This window comes from Rhodamnia argentea, chromosome 6, assembly GCF_020921035.1.
Source record: "Rhodamnia argentea isolate NSW1041297 chromosome 6, ASM2092103v1, whole genome shotgun sequence".
Lineage (NCBI taxonomy): Eukaryota > Viridiplantae > Streptophyta > Magnoliopsida > Myrtales > Myrtaceae > Rhodamnia > Rhodamnia argentea.
Window position 1 is genome coordinate 7,853,609 of NC_063155.1, and position 15,116 is coordinate 7,868,724.

Genomic DNA, 15,116 nt, shown 5'->3' on the forward strand with positions numbered 1-15,116 from the left:
GGTTCCGGGTTCCAAAAATTGAGGAACCTGTTCCAATGGGTAGGTTCCAGGTTCCGTTACTTGGAACCTTGAACCCGGACCTTAGATCTTGAAATAAATTTTTATATTTTTCTTGGTATGTGTTTTTGCACGATCCCGCAATGTTCTATTACGTCCGATACCGAGTGTATAATCTGGAGCCAAACAAACTTTTAGGTTCGGGTTCCAAAAAATGATAAACGTGTTCCAATGGATTGGTTTCGGGTTCTAAATGTAATATGTACGGAGCCTAAAACCACTTACCTATACTTTCTCTTAGAAGTTGTACCGTTCACTCTTATTTTGGTTAACTAAAAATGAAAAAATAAAATAAAATAAAAAAATTGATAGGTTCTCGAGTACTCTGGAACCGACCCTATAACCTGTGACGGGGTAGGTTCCGGGTTCCAAAAAATGAGGAATGCATTCCGACGGGTAGGTTTCGGGTTTTAGGTGAAATCAGTAAGGAACCTCGAACTGCTCACCCCTAGTATCAATTCAGTCAACAAAATTTTAATTGGGCTAATTTAGTATTAAATTTTTTTATATTGATATCAATTTAGTCTATACGGGTAATTTAGGCCGGAAATCGCGGATGTCCTATGAGGCATTGTCGTTGCTAACTTGAACACTTTTTTATGATTTTTCTTTTTATAATTTTTGTTCTTTTTTTCATTTTTTTTTAATCTTTTCTTTTTACCCGTAGTTGGTGAAGGCTTGCCTCGCATTGGAGAGGGTTGGCCTCGCTAGGCAATGCCCCACGAGGGTCATCAGCTAAAAGAAAAGAGGAAGGAAAAAAATAAAGAAAAAAGGAAAAAAAAAGTTTGAAAAGAAAAAATATTCAAAAAATATATAAAAAAAATATCCACATCAACGCCGATAGTGCAATGTAAGACGGCTAGAATCCAAATCGGTGATTTTCGGCCTAAATTGGTAGGATGATGATGTAGAATAACTAGCGTGTGATTGTTTGGAAAAACGTGATTGCCGGAAATCGGGTAGATTTCATCGATTTGGGGTTGGCGACCTCGGATTGCGCTCAAATTTGGTCGGTTGAAGGGAAATGACATTCTGATCAATAATCACAATTTTGCTATGTTATACAATGGATTTTCGCGTTTCGAAGTCGTTTAGATAGGTTTTCGAGCAGTTTTCTATTTTAGGCAACTTTGCAATATATCTAATTGCGATATTTGATTTGAATTCTGTTGATTTAGATTTGATTCTTATTTGATTAGGATTAGATTTGATTCGTATTTAATTTTTTAAGGGGTCCTATCTATATAAATGATGTTTGCCCTATGTAATGATCATTATTTTTTAATCAAATTTCAGTATATTCTTTGGGAAGAATTTCTGTTACAATTCCTCTCGCGGGAGATGAATTGCATTGATACAAATGTAAAAAGGTTTATGACTAAATTGACTAAATTGAAATGTTTATGACCGAATTATTATCAATACAATATGTCCTCACTAGACATGGCCAAATGAACCGTGGGCCTGGAACCGGCCCGTTGACCGGGCCCACGGTTCCAACCCTTTTTTTTTTTTTAAAAGGGAGGAAACTTGGGGGAAAAGACCCATTGGGCCTAGGAACCGGAACCGGCGGTTCCACCTTTTTTAGGAATTGGAACCGGCCATGTCTAGTCCTCACTATGATATTAATATTATGTATTTTTTGTTGTGTCTCAAAACTATTTAAATTATGTCCGTTGTAACACTAATACATCAAATTTTTTTTTGTCGTAAACATAAATATGTTAAAAAAAGTCCTAGATTATGTTTAGTGTGATCTAGTACCCCAAACTGCTTTTTTTTTTTTTTTTTCATTTGTACAAGTTCGGTGTTTTGGTGACAAAAAGTAAAGTGTGTTAGTACATTGGACACAATTTCGAGTTTTTGGTGTAATTTTCCCTACTTTTTAATAACAACTGCTCCATCTCGACAAAATAATAATAATAATAATAATAATTGCTACATAAATGTGTCTTCTAATCTAATTTCTTATAACTAAAGATGCTGGAGCCAAAATGGTCTCCAATAAAAAAAGGCAGCTACCTTCTGTCCATCTATATGTTTCCCAAAATTAAACATTTGCACCCCGCGCCCCCCTCTCCAATCTCCCCCGCCAGTCGAAGCACGTCGATTCATTCCCTCCAAAAAGGCCAAAAAAAAAAAGAAGGGCTGCAGTCAAATATTTCCTCCTACTCCCTACACTTTATCCTATTTGCACATTGGCCCCTTCCATTTTGCCATATATAGGCTTCGTATAATATACAGGAACCCCACCCCCGGCAACCGCAAAGGCCCATCTCCCTCTCTCGCGAACCGAGGGGCATTCCTCCGTAATTACCACCAAATACCGCGCCCCTTTTTTTTTTTCTCCTCGCTTCGTTTTCCTATTCTCGGCCCATTATCTACAAAACAGGCGAACCCTAGCTTCTGCATTTTCCTGCCGTAATTAAAAATTAAAAAAAAAACTAAAAAAAAAAAATTCCCCGCCCGTGTCTTCGATCCCGATCATTTTCTTCCTCGATTCGTCGTCGGTATCTTCCATGAGCTTGTAATTGATCCCCCGTTTAATCTATCCCTTTTTTTTCCCTATCGATTCGTACCCTTTTTTGACGCGATCCGTGCCTCGGATTCGATTCTAGGGTTTTCGTTCTTCGACCCCGTGGCGGAAGTCTCAGATCTGGGTGTCCCCTTGTACGATAATCTTCTTTGGTTTTCGGATTTGGCTTCTGTAGCCTCTATAGGTTTTTCCCGATTTGCGGTATAGGTTTTTGGCTCGGGGGTACTTGGTCCTCCTTGCTTTTTGATTCCATAGAAAGTTGGTCCGATCGCTTGGATCGGCCGAGTTTTGGGGTGTGATTGTCGGACGGCTGTGTGGATCCCTCGTTTCGACGGTGTGAATCCGGTGGCTTGGTGGGGAATTTGAAGATCTAGGGTTAGGTCTCTGGTGGAGATTGGGGATTTCGGCTTCAGGTGCAACCGGATTGGGGGAAAGCTTCAGGTGCCCGTCTAATTTTGGGGATTCGGTCACTATTTCGCGATCTGCTTTCGTACCTGAAGAGAACATATTTCGAGGTAAAAAGAGCTGCTATTTTAGCATGAAAAGCATATCTCGTAGATAATTCGATAATTCTGCCCACGTATAAGATCACATAGTTTTCTGTGTGCTCTGTTACGATTAAATTTAAAGTATCTTCATTTGGCTTAAGCATTAGTATTTTCTGTTGCCCTGGATTTGCCGAGTTACTGTGTATGGAGTCTGTTTTAAGTTGATGTTAATAAATGATGACGTTCAGCTACGGGCTAGGAAGCTAAATGCGACTAGAATTCAGAGAAGAATATATGATTCTTGGATTAGCACTTGTCTTCCATGTGCATTGCACATATGGCAGTTAACATTCTTATACGGTGCTGCATATTGGACAATATCAGGGATGTAGGGGATTGCTTGTATGAGTAGATGAGCATATGCTGATTTTGAACAGTTAGCAAATTGCTTTATTCTTGGCCATGATGCATCTTGCCTTTTCTTTTTTTGTTATATGTTTCGCATACCTGCTTGGTCCTCTTATTTTGAATTTGTCAACTCTGTACACGCATTAGAAGCCTCCAATGCAATCTTTGGCTTGACAAAAAGCCAAAAAGAATACTTTGCATGTGTGGATTTAGACATGCGGATGTTGTATATTGTGTTAGGTTATGGCCTTCGCTAGGATGCGCAGATGAGACTTTTCAAAAGTTTTGTGGGCTAATGACAGCTACATTGTTGAGCTCCGCGATCAGTCATACTGCCAAAGTGGTGTCTAAAGACAAAGTAGCATTGCTCCATGTCTTATGGCTGGTGTTAAGCTTAACCACATATTGGTAACTTCCATGATGCATATGAGACATTTTGGTGCTAGACCAAATGTGGATTGGGGCTCAACAAAATGAAAATGGAATGAGTCATTATTGTTTGGCTTAATAGTACATATCTGAAACATCAAAGTTCCATAAGTTCACATTTATGTGGTTGACTTTGGGGAATTACATATACTTGGAACTAGATGGGTAGAGTAATCACTCAATTAGCTTCCACCACCCTGACTCATACATAATGAATATTGACATTTGTGGTGACTTAGGGCCTTGTGACAATGTTGTTGTGTTATTGTACTATTGTTTTCTTGAAGGTGCTCTAAAGTCGCTGAAAATGAGGCCTTTAATGGTAATGATTTCTGAAATTTTTTAAAATTTTGACTGCAGTTAAAACATGGTACATAAACGGCCTTTTGATGGTGAGGGACAGCATGAAGTAGCTTCAAAGCTTCCAAGACAAGAACACTGCGATAAGCTAGCTTTGTTTTCTGAGTTTGGTTCCTTTGGAGACACTGCTAAAGTACCTGATGGATCAGGTTAGAGAGGACATTCTCTTTTACCACATTCATGCATGAGCAGCACCATGGAGTCAATACTTCCCCCTTTATGTTAGCATTTTGTGAAGTATATGTAGATATAGCTAGTCTGAGAGAAGTCAATAACAAATAGCAGGCGACTTATGCTGCATTTTTATGAGGTCTTAGAAGCATAGTTATGACGTATTTCAATGTGAATGAATCATTTGGAACTACAAAAGCATTATATGTTGAGCCTTTGAAGCCTCATGCAGCCTTGTCACTCATTTTCGTCGAATCACATTTCTTGTGGAATGACGAAAACCAATTAGAAAGTAAATTAACAATTTCAATTTCCTTTATCCTCACCCTGTTTTCTATCTATGATCGATTGGTGAAGGTGAGGCAGGGTTCACAGTAGTAAGAAAAGTTGAGCAGGAGCTTGGTGGGGAGAAAAAGACAAAACCATCTTTAAGCAATGAGGACGAAGCAGATTGCACTTTTCCCAGAAGCTATTCCATCTCTTCCTGGGGCTCCGGTAGTACCAGTGAAGAAGATACCTGGTCAGAAGTGCCCTTCCATGGATCTTTTTTGCCAGAATATTTTTATCCTCAGCGTCCAGTGAGAACTTTGCCGCGATATGAGGACATTTATTCTTTACTTTTAGCAAACCCCCCACAAAAACCAGTTCCCATTGGACCGGATCATCAAGCTGATATTCCAGCATTGAGAGAGCGGGCTTTTGAAAATGTTCCAAATTCAGCATCAATTGAAGTGGATCCTAATTCTGATGGACAACAGCTTAAGCAAGTGACCAGAGACGAAGATGAAGGACATCTAGGTGGGATCTGTGTCATGCCGATGCCCAATTGGGAACAATTTGGTAGCAGTGATGACAAAATTGGGAATGATAGCTGTTGTTGTGGGGATAAGGGTTCCTTTAGATGTGTCCGAAAGCATGTTGTGGAAGCAAGAGATAAACTTAAGAAAGTCCTTGGGCCTGAGACTTTTGCAGAGATGGGTTTCTTTGAGATGGGAGAGCATGTTGCTGAGAAATGGACTGATGAAGAAGGGAAGATATTTCATGAGATTGTTTTTTCTAATCCAGCTTCAATTGGCAAGAATTTCTGGAATAATCTTTCTGCTGCATTCCCTTCACGTATGAAAGGGGAAATAGTGAGCTATTACTTTAATGTGTTCATGCTGCGGAAGAGGGCTGAGCAAAACAGGTGTGATCCAATGAACATAGACAGTGATAATGATGAATGGCAGGCGAATGAAGAGGAGGATGATTCTGTTGTTGAATCCCCTGTACCTGGGGTTGATCCTTCTGATAGCATTCACATATATCATGTCAGTGAATATGATGATGTTGATGTTGCAGACGAACCTTGTGACGATGACGGAAATGCGAGTTTCAAAAGTCACGAGGTGATGGCTGATGTAACAGATGGATGGCCTGGAAAGAATAATTACCAGGAAAATCACACATTTCTGTTGGAGGAGAAATCTTGGGATGACAGGGTAGATCAAGGTGCACAGGATGATTCGTGTACATCTTCTGATACAGTAGCTGTCTTGCAGGGGACCCATGGGAAGGACTACGAAGGTTGCCAGAATGTTTGCTTTGACAGGTTGAATGGCGACAGAAGCCACGATAATGAATCGGATCTTGGTAATGGGAAAGCGTGGAGTGCTGGGTGTATGGCTTGTCCAAAAAGGGAAGTTGACTTCTTATCCACGTTCAGTATGATTGAAGAGGTTTTTGGACATGGATCTTCAAACTGCAAGCCTGATAGGAAGGATCTTGGCTAGTGGTATTCGTCATTCCTCCGAAGATGTGGTTGTGTGAAACTAGAGACCTGTCAAGTCGGGCAAAATTTGCCTGGAAGACTTCCAAATGGAAAGTGAGATGCTCTATTTAAAAAAGAGTCTGACAAAAGAGATGGCTTCCAGTTTTCCTTTGTAAATGTGGTTGGAGTGGAAGATGGAAGTCTCGCCCTTTCCTGTAAAACTTCATTATCGTTTTAGAAGGTTATTATTTTTCAGTGTTGAGGCAGCCTCAACAGTTCGTACTCTTGTTAGTTTTCAGATCCCCCTTGTACACCTTTTCGAGGAATAAGATTGTGCTGAGTTCTCCTTGGGAAGGGAATTAGTAAAGAAAGAGTGAAAACAAGTGTCCCTATATGTTCAACTATGTAACTTTCCGTTGCTTCTCGGTAGAAAAATGCTGTAAAAGTCTCCCTTTTCTCCTCATAAATTGTATTGGTCGTGTGAAGTGCGAAAGACATCATATCTCCTCGGGCAGCTTTTCTAACTCGATCTTTGTGTAACTAAATTTCAATTTCCTGTTTGAATATTGGGAATTATATTTTTTTTCTGTAATTGGATGCCCTGGTCTTCGGGGGCACATTATTTTTGCCTTTCGGGATAGTTTCCTCCGCATTGTCAACTTCCTGACCTCGAAATGATCAAGAAGCTGAGACCTTTGAGAGATGAGAACAGGTAATAGATTATGATGTCCTTTGTCAACTAGTCACCTTTGGTAAGTTCCCTTGTCTCGCGGTCTAGTATGTTGCTAGTGCTTAGAGCACCTGTGATTAGAATTTGTTTTTTTGTCACAACTTGAACTAGCCTTGCTCTTCAGATTGAAAGGAGCAAGAAAAATACCTTCTACTTGTGAACGTCAGCCAAATTCTACGAAATCAGTAAAGCCGGAAAGTTAGTGATACTCCGTTTCTTCTATCGACCTCGTTAGAGTTGATGTGCTGAAAGTATTTGCACGACTTGATGATGCTGAAACTATTTGTCGGTCCTCGGATCTGGATGATAACACGCTCGATATGTCTTGCATTTTCTGCCTCATCTCATGCCTGGTGGTTGTAGCCGGGTAGGAGCTTGACTATTAGCTGTAGGGGTTCGCAGTTCTATCCACAACAATGGGAAAAGAAATGCAAAAGAAGACAACACTAAGTAGAAAGACAAAACTGGATTCTGATGTTGCTGTGCCTCTCAGCTCGCTAGTAAGAGATGCAATGGAATTCCGGGCTTTTTGTGTTTTTGGTCTGGTGGGTTGAAAAGCTACCATGCAAAGTATCTGTTGCTCAGAGAACCAAAAGGAAAGAATAAAGAAAAGATTGACACTAGCAGCAAGTACTCTCTCTCTCTCTCTCTCTCTCTCTCTCTCTCTCTGAGTTTATTTTAGTCCTTTTTCGAATCCAATTGACTCTCTCTCGAGTACAGTCCAAGAGTTGTTAGTAAGAACTATTGCTGACACATGCAGCATCGTCACTATCCGCATGATGGGTAAACATGCTCACCTCTACTCTACTCTGTTCCTCCCAAGTCCATAAAACAAGTTGACATGTATGGGAGTTGCAGCAATCAATACCCATCTGCTAATTTCTTTTTTCCATGCCAACTGAGAAGTGAAACAATAAATATATCATCCGAATTGGTACTTTGAAACTCTTACCAAGTAGACATTGTATACTTCCGTAGATGTATATGTACGGCATATACAGCGCACCTTTTAGTACGAGAGATGCTTGAGTGAAAAAATTAGAAGTTGACAGAGCATCAGTGACGCATAATTAAAGTGAAGACATATTGCAGTTAGCTTAGCTCATTTTCAATGATGATATAGCTGAGGGGTCTACTGCGATATCCTTTCATTATGATAAAGCTAAAACTGGTCATTGACCCTTTAACTTGCTGCTGAAAGAAGTTGAGTAAGAATATCCCAATTGTCAAAACCTGTAGGCTGTAATTATAATTACACCTTTAACATGCTTACGGTTGATGCAAAAGTCCCCATCATTCTGCATTTGTTTATTCATCGCTTGCAGCCTGTCGGCTTCATTGTCACTGAGAAATTAAGAAAGATTGAATTCCCATCGAGCAATATAAAACTTAGCATGACAAAGAGGTTTGCTAATTGTTGCAGTGAAGCAACCCATATGGCCACATTAATTATCTTAAATAAATAGTTATGTAGGCGGAAGAGGTCCAAAATGAAGCCAAAAGTCAAGGCATCTTGTATCCCAGCCTCAATTTCACTTCACAAGTTATGACTGAACACGAGGGTGTGGTCCAAGAAGTTCTGGGAAATGTCTGGTACTTGTCTTGAACACTTTTTTGGAGCACCAACTCTTAAACCCCAAGTGAAGTTTCTTCAAGCAATGAGTAGCAGTACATATCAGGACACCACACCAATGTGTAGTTGCACATATGTGCAACAATCTATCAGTGTTCTTCTACAGTGCTTATAAACTATGATTATCTATCTTCCTGGTTTCGTAATATATTATCTTATGTGGGTACTATATCACACTAAAGAAAGGGAAAATGGCCAATGCTGGTATCTATGACAGCATGACAAGATCCAGGTCATATTGCAAGGCTAGGAACTTTGGGGCACATTCATGGGGTTGACTCTCCAAAACTCATTGCACATTGAAATCCTTACCTTCTTCGCAAAAGTATAGGTGGAGGTATCAAGAATGATGAGCTTGAATCTCCAATTCATTATCATGTGAAGTGGCAAAATGGGTAGTAGTTGGGCAACTCTTCTGAACCTCACCCACCAGATCTTTCGCCAAGTTTCTTGAGAATTGCCATAGCTTTCAAGCATTTTCTGCAAAACCCACATATGATATTTAGTTCATTGGGATTTACACATGAGCTTGGTTCTTGAACTGCATGATTCTTTTCCAAATCTTCACTCGCCAAGCCACAACCTGTGTGATACACCAACTGCTTATAAAGTTATTCCTTTTTGGACCATCAGACTAGTAAATAAGAGCTGAAGAGATGTGATCTGTGTCTATTTACATGTGGTTATCTTCTGCATTTAATAACTAATTGGAAATGAGAATCCTTTTTTAACACGAAATTACGAAAAGCCAAAAGAACAAGCAAGATGAATTGACTTTTGTTTTCTTAGCCATCACATATACAAACAAAAGGAGATGGTTAAGGAGATGCAATCCTATTTGATGACAAATAAACAGTGTACTAAGCGCCGGCCGGCCAAAAAGGGGCACAAGAAAGCTGGATCCATCGCACGGGAAGTATGTGATTATCATCTTCTAACAAGACAATCGTGCCGAGGTTTATCCAACAGAAGCCGGCTCGGCCTGGCCGGCATGGTCGTCAATTGTGAGTTTTCTAGATAGCCTCGTTGATTAAAAGAAAGCGATGAAGCAATACTCCACTACGGCATCCGAAAAGCTTGGCTTCTCGCTGCTTGGATCTTTACTATATATGGAGCAGCATAAGATTTGGTGAAGAAGATGCTTAGCAAGTGAATAAATACTTTGTTTTTTGCTTGTTCAAACTCTCATCAACAATGCTTTTGTCTGTGTAAGCTTGTACTGTACCCATTGTTGTGTAGCCTAGTCTTTTCCTGTGCTCCAAAAAATCAAATTCCACTCACAAGTTACATCTGAACGAATCAACTATTCAGTGGCAAATCCCGGTTAGAATTATAATTCCTTCCAAATATTTCCCTTCAAAAATTTGCTTCTTTTCACGATAAATCACCGATAATTACTTTAATATTTTCTATAATTCCATTACTGAATATAAGCAGAGTCGCTCGGACCACATCCAAGCATTCTTTGAAAACATGGGTTAATAACACAAAGAACCCCAAACCGGTACACATGTGATAAATTTACCTCAAATTAATTTTTTGATCACCAAAAATTCAAAATCAGTTCACTTGTCACAAATTTACCATCCATTAGTCTCTTTTAAATCCTACCATCAAATTGCTAGTTGGATGCCACATAAAAATTGACGGATGTACCATTTTGGGATTTTCTATGATTCCATTACTGAATATAAGAAGAGTCCCTCGGACCACATCCAACCATCCCTTAAAAACATGGGTTAATACCACGAAAAATCTCAAACTAATATACTTGTAACAAATTTATCCCAAACTAATTTTTTATCACAAAACATTTAAAACTGGTACACCTATAACAAATTTACTCTATGTTAGTTTCTGTTAAAGTCTATTATCAAATTGCTGAGTTGGATGACACGTGGAAGTTAACGGGTGTACCATTTTGAGATTTTTACTCTCCGCTTGTTGTGTACTAATTTGGGATCTTTTGTGATATTAACTCAATGCAACAAAACTAACGGAGTATAAATTTATTGAAGGTGTATTAGTTTTGGATTTTTGGTAGTCAAAAAAATCAATTTTGGGTAAATTCATCACAGACATACCAATTTGAGATTTTTGATAGCAAAAAAAAAATAATATTAGTCTAGAATAAAATTTTATAGGTATATCAATTTGAGATTTTTTGTAGTATTAACCCTAAAAACATTATACCGACAAGCTCTTGGGAGAATTCATCAACATCCTATATTTCATTGCTAAGTTGGGCAAATGGTCTAAATAAGCAGGAAATGGAGACAGAATATGATCATAACAAGAATAACGGCCGGAGAGAGAGAGTGGAAAGCTTTTTTTTACTGGGGTGAGGTGCTGTGTATGGCAAGACAAAGGAAAGAATAGTTAGGGACAGTCATAGCTTTTTGTAGCAACTTGGATGGTCCACATGGACCAATCTCGGCCGTCGGATCCAAGCTGGCTCAGGACTCTCAGTTGGGTACACGTGTCCCCATCTCCCCCTTTTCCTCGTCTTTATCTTTGCTTCCATGCATGGATTTCTCCTCCCCCGATCTTAAAATAGTCAGTACTCTCACTTTAGTTAAGAGAGAGAGAGAGAGAGAGAGAGAGACCACACTCACAACTAAACCAACACTCTCTTCTCTTCCAGATATCTTCATTGGCCTGTTCGCCATCATCAGCAAGCAAAGTGCTGAGGCCCATTCGTTTTGCTCAAATGCTTCACTTTTCTTGATTTTTCAACTGACCCAAGAAGCAGCTTCTTGGCAAAAAAAGGCTGGGTTCTTCATATTAATGACTGGGTCTTAATCACTTTGGTGATTAGATCTTCTTCTTACTGAGGTGGGTTCTGCTTTTGAGGTTCAGAGGACGTTTTCTTGATCCGATTTCGTCTCCTTTCTTGAGTTCTTGGTCTGGGTTTTCTGCTTTTCTTGGTGGGTTGCTCTGTTTTTTTCGTTCTCGCTCGTGAGCAATTGCATCAGAGCAGATTTGAGGTTGGTTTGGTTCTTGTTGTTCCTTAGTTCCATTTGGGTTGTGAGAGGAAGTAAAAAATGGAAGAAGATCAAGAACTCAAGCATGTGTGCAAGATATGCAGCAAGAGCTTCCTCTGTGGCAGATCCTTGGGTGGCCACATGAGATCTCATCTGATCGACAATGAATCAGCTGGGACGGATGAGAATCTCAATCTCAACACAAGCAAGCTCTTGCCGACAAATACTGGTTATGAGCTCAGGGAAAATCCGAAGAAGACGTGGAAAGGAGCAGACTTTAGTGAGGAGACCTCTGTTCCGGATTCGGCGCATGAGAGGTTTTGCAGAGAATGTGGCAAAGGGTTCCAGTCGTGGAAGGCCTTGTTCGGCCACATGAAATGCCACTCAGACAAAGAAAAAGTTTGCGGTAGCTTGGGAGGCCGAGACGGTTATGACCAGAAGCAGCTTCCGAGAGATGGCCAATCCGAAAGCGAAGAAGCAAAGATTCTCTATAGGAGGAGGAGATCAGAAAGAAGAAAAAGGCACATGGCGAGAGCAGGTGCAACTAATTCTTCTTCTTTGTCGTTTGCAACTGCTGCTTCTTCTGCTTCTTCTGCTTCTGAGATTGATCAGCAAGAGCAAGAGGAAGTGGCCATGTGCTTGATTATGCTCTCTAGGGATGTGAAAATCAGTAGTTCTCTGTGGGGATGCAAAGAGGAAACAAAGATGAAGATGAAGGACCTCGAGGAAAAGAATAATTTGGAGACGGGAACTTCAGGATTTGATGATTTCCAAGCTAATAGTAGAATTGCCCATTTTTGTGTTCTGGCGAATTCAGGGCATTGGGACAAGATAGATATGTTGGCTGACAGCAAGAAGTTCAAGAAAGAAGTCCAATCCCCATCGAAGTTTTCGAATACCACTTCAGGGAAGAATCAGATCGAGGAAGTTGTGACCGATCATGCCGGACTTCAGTTAGGCAAGACCAATTCAAGCCAGAGGAAGTTGACCTGTTCATATGATGCAGAATTGAAAGTGAATCTCCCGAAAAAACGGGATTCTGAAATTTCGGACTTCGAAATTTTGCAGAGCCCTGTCAAGAGAAGCAGATTCCAGTGTACCACTTGCAACAAGACATTTCACTCTTACCAAGCTCTAGGTGGTCACAGAGCCAGTCACAAGAAGGCAATGCCTTCACCCGCATCAGAGATCGAGAGCAATGACAATAGTATTGAAACCACAATCTCTCCTGATCCAACAGTGGATATAAAGCAACCCGAGAGCACTTCCAATCTCAACAAGGTATTTGTGTTCAGAAATGACTTGAAGATCAAGAGTAAGGAGCATGAGTGCCCAATTTGCTTTAAGGTCTTTCCATCAGGGCAAGCACTGGGTGGTCACAAGAGATCTCACTTGCCACGCGAACCCGAGACAAGAAAGGAAGAACCCATCTCCAGTCTTTGCAATCCAATCCCGAAGGTTCGGGAATTCTTGGATCTTAATCTTCCTGCTCCTCTTGATGAAGAGGAGAGAGGACATGTTGACTTCACTCCATGGTGGTTAGAAAGAAACTGCAATCCTGAGGTCCTGATTGGTCTTGTCTCTAACTGAGCTCTCACTCACACTGGTCTGGTATGGTTTTGAAGATCCAAGACTTCTTCTTTGGTTGTTTTTTCACTTTTCTTTCTATTCAGAGCTGAAGATCCAAGAAGCCACAGATTCTCTGGACATCATTTCATTGATTTTTTCTCTTCCTCCTTACAGATTCAAGTTTTCCCTTCAAATATTGATACTGATTCAGTGCCCCTCAAACTAGGCCGCCCTCAAAGTTGATATTTTTAAGTTTCTGTCAACTGCTAAGAAGTTTCTCTGAACTCTCCTCCACTACCGTTTCAGAGCTTTTGAAGCGAGCTAGTAAAGGAGTGACGCTTCTGCAATGTCCAAAGTGACTTCTTTAATCGTTTTGCTGCAGTTAGACTAAGATTAATTCACTGTTCATTACCAGCAGAGCCAATCCTTGATTGCTCAAAGCGATGTATACTCTTTCTTGGCATCAAAGGGACATGAATGAGGTGTTGAAATTGTGGAGGTTGAGTCACGAAAGAGGCTGCAAAAAGCCAAGATTGTAACTGGGGAAAGAGACTAGAACCATGTCAGGTGAGCTCAAGGTGGTTGCTCAGTCACGTACCATCAAAACATGACAGCCCATCTCACTTCTTCTCCATCTTATTATAGAGTTTAAAATATGTACAGGCCATGTCAACAAAGGCTTATCTTAGAGAGTGTTTGCACTTGGACTTAGTTTAAATATGACCAGTTCTACAAAATGAAAACCAAAAACCACCCAATAGTTCCATGGAGCCACCCGAAAATGGACCCTCGGTCAGGTCCAGTTCCCGGGTGAATGCATGAAACGGGTTAACAATCACTACAATTGTGGATCTCCTATCTATTTGCTAAGAGACGAAACAAAACCTACTTCTACTCGTTATGTTCAAGTTAATGTTGTCAACAATTCAATTACGAAACCCTTATACCCCTTGAGGTCGAATTAATAAAATCCTTTAGAACCCAAAAGCTCAATTGGGTTGACATCTCATTTTGTCCGTCAACTTAAGTAGAAGTGTCAAATGGGTGGGTTGGGTCAAATATGATCCGACCCATATTAACTCGTGTAATACATTTTGACCCATATTTCATGACCTATACCCGATCCGATCCGTAACCGACCCATACCCGATCCGACCCTTTTTTACTTGTATTACCAAATCACACTAATATTCTAAGAAAACCTATATAACTCATTTAATCTATTTTAAGCTCTTCACATATATATGTTATTAGATAAAAACTTCACATCAAATAAAAACAACAAATTAAACAATAAAAAAATTAGTACATAAAATAAAAAATGATATTACAAAAATACTTTCATGCAATAAAAAATCTAGTGCAATTTTTTTCTTTTTATATAATTTTTTAATTTTTTATTAATTTTTTGATTTTTTTAATTTTTTTAAAAATATTTTTATTCAAGAATATTATATTATTAAAAATAATTTTTTAAATTATTTTTTCTTTCATTTTTCTCCAACGACCGATGGACAGTGGCAATGGGTGGTGGTGGTCGTCGGTGACCGGTGGCGGACGGGCAGCGGGAGCGATGGCGGCCGGCAAGCGGTTGGCCAACAATTTATATATTTTTTAATTATATATTTCTTTTTTGATTTCTTTCATTCACTTATAAAAATAAAAAATTAAAAAAATAATAATAACCAAGTTGAGCATTTGAGGCCCTAGGCCCATTTGCAACTTGTGGGATAGAGCTGGCCTCATGGGTCGAAAATGGGTTAAACCCATTATAGACCCATCTGATTTAACAACCCATTTTCAACCCATCTGATTCAACTTAAATTTTTTAAATCCATTTTCATTCAATCCTTTAAAACTTAGAACCCATATACAACAAATTGTATAATATATGGGTCAAAAATGGGTCATTGACCCATATTGGCGACTATACTCACAAGCAACAACATCCCATCATCACATCATCATTATACACAGACATACAGGAGCAGGAGAAGGGGA

The 15,116-nt window shown here is 39.7% G+C and overlaps 2 protein-coding genes across 3 annotated transcripts; both read left to right on the plus strand.

Moving 5' to 3' along the window:
• The first annotated feature begins 2,318 nt into the window (after positions 1-2,318).
• LOC115740615 lies at positions 2,319-6,763 on the plus strand. Of its 2 annotated transcripts, none has more exons than XM_030674151.2 (3): positions 2,319-3,108; positions 4,276-4,427; positions 4,807-6,763. In XM_030674151.2, the coding sequence occupies exons 2-3, from the start codon at positions 4,286-4,288 to the stop codon at positions 6,219-6,221; spliced, it is 1,557 nt and encodes a 518-aa protein (XP_030530011.1). In that variant the 5' UTR covers positions 2,319-3,108; positions 4,276-4,285; the 3' UTR covers positions 6,222-6,763. The 2 variants fall into 2 exon arrangements, with proteins under 2 accessions (XP_030530011.1, XP_030529994.1); XM_030674134.2 differs by having other exon boundaries at positions 4,279-4,427.
• Positions 6,764-11,545: 4,782 nt separating this feature from the next.
• On the plus strand, positions 11,546-13,825 carry LOC115741694 (zinc finger protein ZAT9-like). Its single transcript, XM_030675689.2, has 2 exons — positions 11,546-13,157; positions 13,290-13,825. The coding sequence occupies exon 1, from the start codon at positions 11,607-11,609 to the stop codon at positions 13,134-13,136; it is 1,530 nt and encodes a 509-aa protein (XP_030531549.2). The 5' UTR covers positions 11,546-11,606; the 3' UTR covers positions 13,137-13,157; positions 13,290-13,825.
• Positions 13,826-15,116: the final 1,291 nt, after the last annotated feature.